This window comes from Numenius arquata, chromosome 20, assembly GCF_964106895.1.
Source record: "Numenius arquata chromosome 20, bNumArq3.hap1.1, whole genome shotgun sequence".
In the NCBI taxonomy this organism is placed as follows: Eukaryota; Metazoa; Chordata; class Aves; order Charadriiformes; family Scolopacidae; genus Numenius; species Numenius arquata.
In genome coordinates this window covers 2,711,439-2,724,386 of record NC_133595.1, presented here as the reverse complement: position 1 = coordinate 2,724,386, position 12,948 = coordinate 2,711,439, and the positions used below count along the sequence as shown (strand labels likewise).

Here is a 12,948-nt window from a genome sequence, read left to right as displayed (position 1 = left end):
CTTGAGACACGCTAGAGTATCTGTCAAACCCCTGCAGAGCTGGTATGTATTTCACAAGTCCTCCATGAGACCCTTTCCCTTCTGGAGGCTGCTGAAGACATGCCCTCAGGTAGCTCATACAACGCTAGGTGTTCGTGCATGGGCAAACGAATCAAGCCCAAGGCCACTAAATCTGGACTTCAGCCCTCTCGACTTATCTACCAGTCTGAAACGTTCAAAGCATAAGAGGCCATGCTGACCCAAATAGCTCTGCACGTCAACGGTGTGGGGTCTGTCCTGTCCCTGCTGAAGTGGCCTCGAGCGCATGAAGCGTGGCCTGGGGTAAAATGCCCCTTGCACCTTGGGACTCGGGTGTCCTTGAATCCCCCCGTTGTCACGGGGGAGTTGCAGCGCCAGGCACGATGCAGTATGGAGACGCGGCACCCCAGGAATGCCGGAGCCACGGCAAGCTGCCACGTGGTAACGGGAAGGGAAGAAGAGGAGCCGCGTCGGCCGCGCGGGTTCGTTACAGCATCAGCGTGAGAACGAGCCCGGGGAGACCGGAGCCAAAGGCCTGGTTGGAGGGATGGGGCAGTGGCACGGGCTCACTGTTGCCCTCCCATGCGGTCTTGGTGCCACCGTGTACGTTCGCAAGGGTGAGAGCAGACCCTGGAAGCTGGGGAGCAGCGGTATTTTGGGGGGGGGGGGTGTCCCTGTGGGCAAGAGGCAGTGCCAGCATGTGTTGTCCCTGCAGCCTCTCCGCCTTTGCCTCGCTCGGTGGAGTCTGTACTGAGCCCTCGGCAGATCTCTTCAACCGCGGGTAACGTGGACGTGAGCAAAACCTCCAGGGCTGGTTTTTTTGGTTTTGGGTTGTTTTTAATAGGAAAAAAAGGTCTAAAAGCAGCTCGGAGGGGCTGTGTGGTGCTGACGCAGGAGCCGCGTCGAGCTGTCAGGCAGAGGCCTCCCCGGGGCAGCGGGGCACCCAGGGGCACGCGGTGACCGATGTCCAATATTTTTTTAGGGATTTTGCAGCGAGTGGCTGCGCCCCCGAGGCCAGCAGGGCTCTGGTTATGGAAGTGGCCTATTTTTCCCCCCGAGATGTGCAGTGGGCTTCCATCTGCGTGCTGGCCTGGCCTCATTTTGGGGCAAGGCATGATCCGAACGCGTGGAACAGCCTGCTGTGACCCCGCGCATCCGTGCTGTGGGCATCTTCTGTGGGTTTATCTGGTGGTTTGGGGCCGGGTGAGGTGATGCGTGTCCTCTCCGTCCCACCTTTGCCAACGCCCTGGTCGGGAACGGACGGAGCGCAGGTGTCTGTTGGGGCTGCTGAAGCCCCTTCCCCTCCCTTCATCCTAAGGGATTGTCCCCGCATCCCGGGGAGATCCCGCCGCTGGATGGGACCGGGGCAGTGAGTGGTACCCGCCGGCGGAGAACGGTGGCGGGGAGGTCGGTGGAGAACGGTGGTGGGCTGCGGGAGGGCGGTGGCAGCCGCAGCATCCCCCTTGGTGGCCAGGCGGAGCGGGGGGGGCCGGCGGCTCGGCTCTCCCCGGGTCCGGGGGGGCTCAGCCCGGCCCCCGGGGCCGCCCCCGCCGGCGGGGCGGAGCGGGAGCGGGGCGGAGCGGCCATCCGGGCACCATGGCGGCGGCGGCGGAGGAGCTGGCGGGGCGGCGGGGACGAGGACCGGAGCCGGGGCCGGGGCCAGGGAGCCCGGCGGGACGGATGGGGGGCGAGAGCTCGCCCGGGGGAGGTCGCCGCGTCTTCAGCCCCGCCGGGGAGTTCCGCGAGTTTTCCCGGCGGCAGCTCCGCGACATGGAGCGGCTCTTCCGACAGTGAGCGGTGGCGGGGATGGGGAGGGGGCGGACGGGGATGGAGACTCCGTGGCATCTCCGGCTCCCGGTTGAGGGGTCCCCCGACATCCCGGCTCCTGGCAGGAGAGATGCCTCTGCCCGGTGCTTGCGGGAGGGACCCCCCCATTCCCTGCAGGAGGGACGCCCGGGACCCCCCAGCTCCTTGCAGGTGGGATCCCCCCCATTCCTTGCAGGAGGGAATCCCTGCACCTCCAGCTGCTTCCAAGAGGTCTCCCCCCCCCCTCCCATTCCTTGCAGGAGGCACCTCCAGGAGCCCCAGCTCCTTGCGGGAGCGATCCCCCCATTCCTTGTAGGAAGGACCCCGGGACCCCCAGCTTCTTGCAGGACACCCCCCCCCCCCCCTTCCTTGTAGGAGGGACCCCCAGGACTCCCAACTCCTTGCAGGAGAGCTTTCCCCTATTCCTTGCAGGAGGGACTCCCAGGACCCCCAGCTGCTTGCGTGAAGGACCCCCTGTCTTCTTGCAGGAGGCGCAGCCCCCGCCCCCAGCTCTTTGCAGGAAGGATGGCTGGGACACCCCCCTGCACCTTGCAGGAGGGATCCCTCCAATTCCTTGTAGGAGGTTTCCCCCCTCCCCTAGCTCTTGGAAGGAGGGGAGGGTTGGGACACCCCCCACTCATTGCAGGAGGGATCCCAGGGACTTTCCCTACGTCCCCCCCCCCCCCCCAGCATCTTGCAGGAGGGATGCCAGGGGCACCTTGGACACCTTCCCTCCGGCTCCTTGTAGGAGAGCGCCCTCCAGACCGCAAAGTCATCCCAGAAGGGACCCCCTGCACCCCTTCTCCTGGGAGGAGGCACCCAGCACCCTGTGCTGGGGCTGGAGGATGCTGCAAGGGTCCCCTGCGTACCCTCTGCCGCAGTGCCGAGGGGTCGCCACTGCTCCGGCTGCGGCGGCAAGGCCAGCGTGTCCCCAGCATCCCTGGCCGCGCTGCGTGCCACCACGCACCATGGAGCGTGACTCTGCCAGTTCAGCCCCCGGCCCCGGGCTGGCGGGGGGGGGGGGTGGGCAAGCTGGCAGCAAGGATGGAGCCCTGGAAATTTCCAGGGGGAGACAGAAACGGGGGCGGCTCCGACCACGGTCACGCCAGGATGCGCGTGAGTGGCCGGGGGCGAGTGGGACGGCCCGGAGCATCCCCGCAGAGCCCGCGGCGTGTGGGGCGCTTTGTGCAGGCACCGTGGAGGCAGCACGGCTCCGGAGGAGTGGGGGGGAAGGTTGTGGAGCAGGAGAAGGCATGGCCGTGGGCTGCTGCTGCTCCTCGCCCCGCTGGCCCCGAGGAGGGGGGAGTCCAAGTGTGGGGTCTTGCTTGGGTATGGCCGAGTGCTGGAGAAAGCGACGGGGATGGAGGCAGTGAGGTCTGAAGTACCGCGCTCGGGGGCTGGTTGGGGGGCAGGCATGTCCCCCCCCGGGTGCCTTGGCAGCGTGAGGAGCCCCCCATGTCCCCTGCTTCTTCCCAGAGGGTTGTCACCCCGTCACGTGGACATGGCAGCCAGACGCGCAGGCTGCCGTCCCTTAGACTGCAGCAGAAGGGAGCCGACGGTGGAGGGGGGGGGGGGGGGGGGGGGGCACCAGACTTTGGGGTCCCCAGGGGAAGACCAGCAGCCGGAGCGTGCGCTCCTGGTGCGGGCGGTGATGGGTGGTTGTGGGTGCTGCGGCCACGGCGCAGATGGTGGTGCCGGGGTGGGGGGGTGGGAAAGTGATGCGTGGTGGGAGTCTGGCCGGTGCTGCGGAGAGGGGGGAGCCGGGCGCGGGAAGCAGACGTGTTTGCTCTGACACCTGCAGCGTCTCGCTGCAGCGAAAGGAGCAGCGCCGGGGCTGCGTGGCGGTGGGACGGTCCCTGGGGGTTTGGGAGCCGGGGGTGTGTGTGGTGTCTCCCAAGGGAAGGATGCTGTGGGGCTGAGCCCTGCCACGCTGCCTGTGCCACCACTGCCGTCCTCGTGACGTGACAAACCGGCTGTACGGGGCGAAGCGACGCGTGGAAGGGTTTTTGCTCCCTGCAGCGGTGATGGTGCCCCTCGGGAGCTTTTCCAGGAGAGGCAGAGGGATTCCCGACTCCCTGGGAATCAGCGGAGAGGAGGGGAGTGAGAGGGAGGAAGCGCCCTGCAGTTGGGGGGTGGCTTGCAGGGGACAAAGTGGCAGGGCCAGGCTAGTGGAGAAACTCTCAGGGAGATGCTCCGAGAGGGGTCTGGGACGGTGAAAGCACGTGGGGGCTGGTCCCTCAGTCCGGCTCCCCGTCACCCGGGGGTGACGGCGGAGGTGAGTGGGGCTGGTGTGGGGGCCCAGCGCTGTCTCAGGCTCCCCTGCAGCGTGGGAGAGCAGGAAGGTGCTGTTTGTGGCCCAGACAGAGCAGACCACAGCAGAGATGGGACGAATGAGTCACAGACCCGCAGCGCGGCGAGCGTGGTGCTCTGTGGGGGGGGCGGGGGGGGGCTGCAGTGCCTGCAGGCGTGGAAAAGGCAACCCACAGGGAAAAAAAAAACCAACACCCTCTTGGTCAGGACGGGTGCAGCCGGGTCGCTGCTCGCCTACTTCTGCGTTGCACCGGGATGTGCCACAGGGCCTTCCTCTTGTGCCTGTCGTCGCGCCCAGGAAGGAGCGTGGGGCGAGGTGACAGCAGCCATCCGTGCCGGGACGCTGTGGGGAGAGCGGCGGCCCACGCCACGGATCTGTACGGAGCGTGGATCCGCGCTGGCTCCCCCGGGGAGAGCCCACTGTGCCAGGCAGAAGACAGCGTGCCACCGGCACGGCCCACGGGGCTGCAGGCAGGGCGAGCTGCCCGTTCCCCGCAGGCAGGGCAGGTGGCGGGAGGCTGGATGGGACGGTGGCACGGTCACAGGCAGGGGATCGAGGACGGTTTCCTTTCCGGGGTCCATAAGCAGGCTTGGTAAACAGAGAGTCGCCCACATCTCTGGGCCGAACCCAGCTGTCTGGATGCCAAGGGGCTCTGGGCAGGCAGGGACGTTCACTTGGCGGTGTCACGGGGAGGAGGAGGAGGTGGCAGCACCCCTCCGCCATGTGTGGGGGCTCACTGTCCCCACGTTGGAACGGGCAGGGGCTGCCGGGAGCACCAGTACGGTGCCAACCCCCCAGGAGCCGGGCGAGCTGCCATCTCCACCACGAAGAAGGTGGCTCCTGCCCGAGGAGTGATGAGGGGAGCAGTGCCCAGTGGGCTCGGCGCGGTGCCCGTTATCCCTCATGGCAGCCAAGGGGAGCACGGGCTGGGGTTCCCGGTGCAGGGAGGCAGCGGCAGGTTTGGCAGCATCCCGGGGGTTCTGCTGCCAAGTGCCGCACGGAAGGACAAGCGATCCCGGATGGTGCTCGGGGGGGCTGTTAGCGGTTCACCAGCGGCCTCCCATGGTCTGGCAAGGTGCCTGGGATCGTTGGTGCCCGGGTCCTTGCTCTTCCCTCCCTGCTTCCTGCCCGTGCCGGCCACCTCGCTCCCCAGCCAGCGTGGGCGCTGGGTGTTGGGGTGCTGGTGGGGTCGCTGCGGGAGGCCGCGTGCTCTCTGTGGCCCGTGGCGAGGTGACAGGAACATCCCTCCATCCCGCAGGTACGACGCCGGAAAGGACGGCTTCATTGACCTGATGGAGCTGAAGTTGATGATGGAGAAGCTGGGGGCACCACAGACCCACCTGGGCCTGAAGAACATGATCAAGGAGGTGGACGAAGACCTGGACAGCAAGCTCAGCTTTCGGGAGGTGAGGGGTTGGGGGGACCTCCGTGGTGGCAGAGGAGGATGGTCCCCCTGTGGCCAGTGCCAGGCTGGGCTGGAGATGAGAAGGCGGGGGGGGGTGGAACGAGCGGTGGCCTGGAGGTCTCGGGGGAGCTGACGCCAACATGTCCCCTTGTAGTTCCTGCTGATTTTCCGCAAGGCGGCGGCAGGGGAGCTGCAGGAGGACAGCGGGCTGCACGCCCTGGCCCGGCTCTCCGAGATCGACGTCTCCACGGAGGGGGTGAAAGGCGCCAAGAGTTTCTTCGAGGCCAAGGTGAGGCCGGTGGCGGGGCAGGAGAGGCGTCCCGGTGCAGGACGGCGGTGCTCGAGGGTACCAGCTCGCCGGGGTGGGCAGGAGGTGGAGACGCTGGGGCGGGCTGCAGGGCTTGGTGGGATTCTGGGGAGACCCAGTCAGACGCGCCACCGTCCGCAGGCGCAAGCCATCAACGAGGCCAGCCGCTTTGAGGAGGAGATCAAGGCGGAGCAGGAGGAGAAGAAGAAGCAGGCGGAGGAGCTGAAGCAGAGGAAGGCGGCCTTCAAGGAGCTGCAGTCCACCTTCAAGCAGTGACGGGGCCCCGGCGCGGGGCCGGGCAGGACTGGTCTGCGGTGCCTGGGAGTGTTCCATGTGGCATGTGCCGATCGTGCCGGGAGCGATGCCTGAGCCGTGTGCCGACTGTGACCCACCCCACCCCCCTCCAAGGCCGGGCTACGGGGCGGGCTCCTGGCCCCAGGCTGGGTGCAGCGGCAGAGCCCGGTCGTCCCCAGCTTCCCCTCCCCTTGCTGTGGTGTCTGTAGGTGTCGTTTGTGCCCCCTCTCCCCCACCCCCACCGAGTCCCCAGCGTCCTCCCCCGAGGGGCAGCAGCACCCTGTCCCCTGCCCGTAGCGGTGCCGGGGGTGGTGGTGGGGGGGTGGTCACTGCTGCCAAATCCTGGGGGACCTGTGCCGGGGACGACGCCTGTCCCCGGGATGTCACGGTGTCGGGAATGCGCCGTGAGGGTGGCAGGAGCCGCGGTGGCTCGGTGTCCGTGGGCATGGCCGGGTGGTGCCTGACATCCCAGTTCCCCCCTCCCCGATGCTGTGTGCCACGGTGGCTGTGGCGAAAGCTGGGGGGGCGGGGGGGGAGCGTGGCGAGACCCCCGCCGCGGCGCCACGCGTGTCTGTGTGTGAGTGACAGCGGGTGGCATGCTCGGGGCTGGGGGGCAGCCCCCAGCTGCCCGTGTCTGTCTGTATTTTGGGTAAAGGTGTGCAGAAAGGGCAGCCGCTGGCTCGCCAAGCTGTATTTTTATTTTTCGTGTCGTATTTAGCCCCGGAGGGCGAGTGTTGTGGCCACGAGCGGTTCCCGTCGGTGGGTCGAGGCTCCCGCGTTTGTGGGTGCTGTGACGAGGCACGTTTGTCCCGCGGTGTCCCCCGAGTGGTGGTCCGGGGGGGTGTATGTGTATTGTTTTTTTATTTTAATCCCAAATAAATATTATCTTTCGTAAGAGCGCTGGGTGCCTGTGCAGGGGCTGAGGTGCAGCGATGGTGTGGCTGTGTCTGCGGTGGGGGCTCGGGGCGGGGAGTTGGGGGGGAAGGAGCCTGCAGGGACCGGGGGCTGGCTGTGGGCACTGGGTCGCCGCTGCTGGAGGTGGCCCCCCCAAGCATGCGGGGGCGAGCTGGGGTGGTGCCAGGACAGCAGCGGGGGAAGCAGCGTGGGCCTGATGCGGGTGTGTGGATGTGGGGTGATGGAAGGTCTCCAGCATCTGCCCTGGCATCTGTCTGTGGGTTGGCGGCAGCTGTTGGCTGCACGGAACCAGAGATAAGGGGACCTTGGTCCTGGGGTGACGTGGGGGTGGCAGGCCGGGGGGACCGTGTCCCGAGGCTTGAGGTTGGGGGGGCTGCCGGGCTCTGTGGCCACCCCACGGAGAGGGGCATGGGTGGGGGCTGGCCGCTAGCCGTTCCCAGAGGGACCCTGGCCACGAGCTGTCCCCCGAGAGGGACCCTGCCTCGTCCCCAGGGTGGGACCAGAGGTCCTTGCTGTGCCGCATCACAGGACGATGGGCAGGTGTGGCCATTCCCAGGCGGGAAGGGACAGTGTGATAAGATAGGGCAATGGGGCTGGGGAGCCCCGGGCCCCCCCCAGTGTGGGACAGTCACCAGATGCTGATGGCAGGAAGGACACGCCGAGGTCCCCGGCGGTGGCGGGCGCTATAAGAAGGGTGAGCAGCCTCACCACAGCACCTTTGGACGGGGAAACCATGCTGGGAGCTGTGTGTCTCGCCGTGCTGCTGGGCTACGGTGGGTACGGGCAGCGGGGAGGGGACGGGGTGGCCGAGAGGGGACCCCGGCGTCCGCCGTGGCCCTGGGCACAGGGTCACAGGCAGCCACTGAGGTCTCTTGTGCCGGGTGTCACGCAGCCTACGGATGCGGTCAGCCGGCCGTGCCGCCGCTCCTCGGCGTCCGGGTTGTGGGCGGCGAAGATGCCCGTGCCCACAGCTGGCCGTGGCAGGTAAGGGAGGGGGGCACAGGGATGGGGAGGGGGACGGGGATGGGGACAGGGACATCCCCGCTCTGACGCCGTGCCCCTGCCGTGGCAGATCTCGCTGCAGTACAGCCGCTACGGGTCTTGGCACCACACGTGCGGCGGGACCCTCATTGCCCCCAACTGGGTGCTGACGGCCGCCCACTGCATCAGGTGGGTGCCAGGGTGCTGGGGGGGGGCGGGGTCCACACTGTTGGGGGCAAGAGATTTGTGGAGACTGACAACCCCCGCTCTTCTCCCCCCGCAGCTCTAGCATGACGTACCGCGTGGTGCTGGGCAAGCAGGACCTGTCGGTGGAGGACGAGGCGGGCTCGCTGGCCGTGGGGGTGGACAAGATCATCGTCCATGAGAAATGGAACTCCTACTTCATCATGTAGGGACGGGACACGGTGGGGGCAGGCGGGAGGCATCAGGGCTCGGGGTCCCCCTTCCATCCCCATGCTTCGGGGTGCCCTGTCTCCACGGCTCCTTTCTCCCCGCAGCAACGACATCGCCCTGATCAAGCTGGCGCAGGAGGTGGAGCAGACCGAGACCATCCAGCCCGCCTGCCTGCCACCAGCCGACCTGACCCTGGAGAACAACTACCCCTGCTACATCACCGGCTGGGGACGCATCCGGAGTAAGCTGAGGGTCGCCGGGGGAAGGTGCCCAGGGGTGGGGGGCGTGGGGTGCAAGATATGGCTGTCTCTGCAGCGGGCGGTCCCCTGGCTGACGTCCTGCAGCAAGCCCTGCTGCCCGTGGTGGACTACGACACCTGCTCGCAGCGGGACTGGTGGGGCAGCAATGTGCGGCCCACCATGGTCTGCGCCGGCGGTGACGGCGTCGTCTCCGGCTGCAACGTGAGTGTCGTCCCCGCGGGGATGGGGACGGGGGCCAGGAGGGAGGCGGGGGTGGCCGGAGCGGGGGCTGGAGCGTCCATCCGTCCATCCGTGCAGGGAGATTCCGGTGGTCCCCTGAACTGCCAGCGCGATGGGGTCTGGGAGGTGGACGGCATCGTCAGCTTCGGCTCCGGGCTGGGCTGCAACACGGCCAAGAAGCCCACGGTCTTCACCCGGGTGTCCTCCTACATCGACTGGATCAACGAGGTGGGTGCCCCGGGCTTTGTCCCCCTGGAGGGGCTCGCCGTGTTGTCCTTGTCCCCACCTGACTGTGGGTCTCACCGTGAGTCCCAGTTGTGGTTGGACTCGATGATCTCAAAGGTCCCTTCCAACCAAGGAGATTCTGAGTCCCTCTGTGTCTTGTTTGCAGAAAATGAGCGCAAACTGAGGCAGCAGCACGTGGTGTGGAAAGTCTGGAGAGGGATAAAGGCAAAAGCGTTGAGCTCGTGTGTTCTGTTGGGTTTTTTCTGGGGGGAGGCGTACAGCGGAGCCGGGGGCTGTCTTTGGTGTGGATGGGGTTCTGCCGGTGTGCTCGTGAGGGTCCCCCCCCGAGTCGTGGAGCGTGGCTGGTGGGCGTCCTGAGGAAGGCGGGGTGGGCAGCCATCCCGCAAGGTGCCCCTGGTCGCGGGGAGGGGTCGGTGGGAGCCACGGTCGTGGGGCCGAGGGGCCGGAGGCTGGGCTGGGGTGTTGGGGAGAGCGGGACCGGGGTCTGGCTGGGTGGTCTTGGGGGGGGCTCTAAGGAGCCACTCGGCTCTGGGCGACTCGGGAGGTGCTAGGATGCTTTAGGGGAGTGGGCTGGACCTGGGATGTCTTGGAGGACCTTGGCGACCCTGGGCTACCTGTGGCTTTTTTAGGGGCGGGGGAGGTGGGGTCTAAAGGGGAAGGCTGGTCCAGGGGGGCTGAGTGTTCCTGGGGAGGGCTCGAGGTTGGAGCTGGGTCCTCTGGGAGCTGCGTGGCATTGCCATCTTCGGCTCCAGGAGCTGCGAGGCGGCCCAGAAGCCGAGGGTCTTATTTGTGGGTCTCTTTCCCAGTGGCTGGAGAAAGAAGGTGGGCGGTGAGGGGCCGGTGGGGTGGTGCGTGTCCCCGGGAGGAGCCAGGGCTGCCGTGGGGGAGACGTGGGGTTTGCCGGGGGAAGAGGTGTCGGCGTGTGAAGGCAGCAGGTGTGGGGAGGCTGTCCCGGAGGTACGGACGGGTCCCACACTGGGAGCCCCCACGCAGAGCCGCCCACCATCACCAGAGGCGACGGTGATGGCACACTGTGGTCTTCTGGTGGCTGCCGGAGCCCGGTGGAGAACCCGGCAGCGGGAGGAGGACGACGAGCAGAGATGGACGGCAGAGTCTTGAGCTCAGCGAGGGACATGACGGATGGTGTCCGGCGCGGGAGCAATGCTGTCATCGGAACAGCGAGGGACCCCGTCTCTGGTGCGTCAAGGGACACCACCAGTGGAACAGCGAGCGACGCTGTCACCGGACTGGCGAGTGACGCTGGCGCCCGTGCCAGACCTGCGCTCGGAGCAGGCGAGCAGGGGCAAGCGCTGGGGCTCTGTGAGCTGCTGCCCGAGGCTCCGGCTCGGCTGGGGCAGGGTCGGGGGTCCCTCCGGGCACCGTGCAGCCCTTGGCAGCCTAGCTAAGGGTTTAGCGGGCAAGGAGGGGCACGGAGCCCAAACGCGATGGTGGTTATGGAAACGGGAAGCTGGGGGTGGTCAGGTTGACTGTACGTATCACCCTACGGGGTAATAAAGGCTGTTGTCTGTGACGTGTCGTGAAAGAATCTTGGTCTGTGGTGCCGGGGGGGTGGCAGTGCTGCCTTTGGAGCGGAGCTGGGGCCGGGCGGTTTGGGGTGCGGTGTGAGGCCGCCGGCAGCGGAGTGGTGGTGGGGTCCGTGCCGCCCGGGATGGGAAGCTATGGGTGGTCTCGGTGACCTCGAGCGATGTGGAGTGCCCCCCTTCCTTGGTGGGGTTGTCCGGAATGCAGCGCTGGGAAGAAGGCACTGGGGAGCGGGACCCCAACCACGCGCTGGCCTTTGGCACAGGCTGTCCTGTCATGATGCGTTGTCATGTCGTAGGTGTTCATAACCCTCTGTACACCTCTGTGTCCCCTCCTTGGCGGTGCCGCGGTGGGGGTGGTGGCCAGCGGGCTGTGTCCTGAGCGGCCGGCGATGGTGGGGTCGGAGCGGGACGGTGGTCGGTAATGCCACCCCCTGTGACGTGTGTGGCCCCAATAAAAGAGGTGCTCCCTCCGAGGACATGGCGGTGGGCCGCGCTCCCTGCACGAGCCGTGGCCGGTGCCGGAGCGCTGCAGCGCGACTGTGGGGGTCTGTAACACGGCATCTGCCCCGTGGCAGTTGGCAGCGAGACCCTGCAGTGATGGGTGGCTGTAACCGGCCAGGTGGTGCAGCGGGGCTCCCAGTACACGGGCACTGGAGGGTACCGGTGCCGGGGAGGGAGAGGGGGGCAGCAGCCCAGTCCCGAGTGGGGATGCGCACAGGGGTAACGGGCGGGAGCTGCTGCGGGGCGGACGGCGGTGTGGAAGGAAGCAGCACGGCACGGCCGGCAACGCGGTCTCGGTGCCTTGACCCGTCCCCTCTGGGAGAAGCTGGCTGAGCACCGGGAGCAGGCAGGTGGGCACCGAGTGCCGGTGAGTGCCAGGGAGCGCGGGGGCTTGGCATGAGGGCGGTGTGCCAAGGAGGCTTGTGGATAAAGTGGTGAACTCCAGTAGGTAGAGATACGGTGGGAGCTTTCTCTTCTGCCTGCGGATCTGTGATAGAGCTGCCTGGGTAGATGTGAGAAGTCTAGCACGTATGTGCCGTGGAGATGTTTGGGCACGTCCGTACACCGGGAGGCTGGGCTGTCCCTTGTGTGTCTCTGCCAGGCTAGAGGTGAGGGTCGGCGACCAGGGGAACCTCGGGTCAGGGTCGGGGAGCGTCCCAGCTGGGCAGGTGGGTTGGTGCGGAAGGTAGGACCAGTAGAGTGAAACGGTGGAGTAGCTTTTTCCTAGGCGGCCAACATATGTCAGGTACTGTTCCCTTTATAGGAAAAAAATGACACGGTCCCAATCTGCAAGTGGCCGCTGGAGAGGTTCCCAGGTTGGTAGGTAGGGGTGTAAAGTTAAGTGTAAAGCAGCCCTCTGCTAGAATGCCCCTGGGCAGGCTCAGGTCCAGGGCCTCACAAGCGACTGGTTGGCAGCCTAAATTGTGGCACCGTTGCGCAGCGTGACGGTGGACGTGCGTCCCCTTCAACTTCTGCACCACCGTGTGTCGGTACCCTCCGAGGTCAGGCCGCTCAAACGATGGTCCCGTCCACCCTCGCAGGGTAGCGGTCCCCTGCCCGTTCTGGAATTGTGGCGGCGTCAAAGTGGTGTTACCCAACGTAGGTTTTGTGAACGCAGGGGTGACCTGGTAAAATAAGGAAGCGTAAGCGCGCGTGAGATCTGCTGTGGTGTGAAAGGTAGGCGACGGTTTTGGACCAGTTGTGACAGCTTTGGAGTAGAAGGAGGCAAGATGAAAGTGCCCCGTGAGGTTACGTTATTGTATAGAATCGGCGAAGGTGTTGGCCGTCAAAGAAGCCGCGGTGTCCGGACACGTCCTCAAACATCCCAAAGCAGAGCGGCAGGGAGAAGGCAAGCTGGAGAAGGCGAAGGTGGTGCGCTCAAGCGAAAAGCCTGGACGTGAAGGCCCGGAAGGGATGGGGCCGAACCGGTCTTTGTAGCCTCATGCTGTCGGTGGAGACAGCCCCGTGGTGCAAGGCGACCGACCGCGTGGAGGTCAGCGCTGAGGAAGGCAGGGAACCCTCTGGCGGTGGTGTCACAGCTAAAGATGTGCGGAGCTACCAGGAGAAGGCAATGTCTGTGGATAAGCTCTCCATCCAGAGAGATGAACCTGTAACGCCTGGGGCGGCCTTTACGTTTTGGACGTCCCTGGAACGCGATGTCACTTTAGGAGCAAGGGAGGCCACGGCACGGGCGGCTCTGAAACCAGCAGGTACTAAAGATGGAGAAG

At 66.4% G+C, this 12,948-nt stretch overlaps 2 protein-coding genes across 2 annotated transcripts; both read left to right on the top strand.

The window, feature by feature from the left end:
- Window positions 1-1,614: 1,614 nt before the first annotated feature.
- On the top strand, window positions 1,615-6,123 carry EFHD2 (EF-hand domain family member D2). Its single transcript, XM_074161646.1, has 4 exons — window positions 1,615-1,808; window positions 5,394-5,541; window positions 5,695-5,829; window positions 5,989-6,123. Exons 1-4 carry the CDS (start codon window positions 1,615-1,617, stop codon window positions 6,121-6,123), a joined length of 612 nt encoding a protein of 203 aa, XP_074017747.1.
- Window positions 6,124-7,776: 1,653 nt separating this feature from the next.
- CTRC (chymotrypsin C) lies at window positions 7,777-9,392 on the top strand. The gene is made up of 8 exons (XM_074161551.1): window positions 7,777-7,829; window positions 7,949-8,040; window positions 8,129-8,226; window positions 8,321-8,446; window positions 8,556-8,692; window positions 8,767-8,912; window positions 9,009-9,158; window positions 9,322-9,392. The coding sequence occupies exons 1-8, from the start codon at window positions 7,790-7,792 to the stop codon at window positions 9,337-9,339; spliced, it is 807 nt and encodes a 268-aa protein (XP_074017652.1). The 5' UTR covers window positions 7,777-7,789; the 3' UTR covers window positions 9,340-9,392.
- Window positions 9,393-12,948: the final 3,556 nt, after the last annotated feature.

Coding starts and splice junctions, on each gene's coding strand:
- EFHD2 (XM_074161646.1), top strand. CDS start 1,615: ATGGCGGCGGCGGCGGAGGAGCTGGCGGGGCGGCGGGGACGAGGACCG. Junction 5,542..5,694: donor GCAAGCTCAGCTTTCGGGAG/GTGAGGGGTTGG, acceptor GTCCCCTTGTAG/TTCCTGCTGATTTTCCGCAA. Junction 5,830..5,988: donor AGAGTTTCTTCGAGGCCAAG/GTGAGGCCGGTG, acceptor CACCGTCCGCAG/GCGCAAGCCATCAACGAGGC.
- CTRC (XM_074161551.1), top strand. CDS start 7,790: ATGCTGGGAGCTGTGTGTCTCGCCGTGCTGCTGGGCTACG. Junction 8,447..8,555: donor TGGAACTCCTACTTCATCAT/GTAGGGACGGGA, acceptor TTCTCCCCGCAG/CAACGACATCGCCCTGATCA. Junction 8,693..8,766: donor CGGCTGGGGACGCATCCGGA/GTAAGCTGAGGG, acceptor CTGTCTCTGCAG/CGGGCGGTCCCCTGGCTGAC.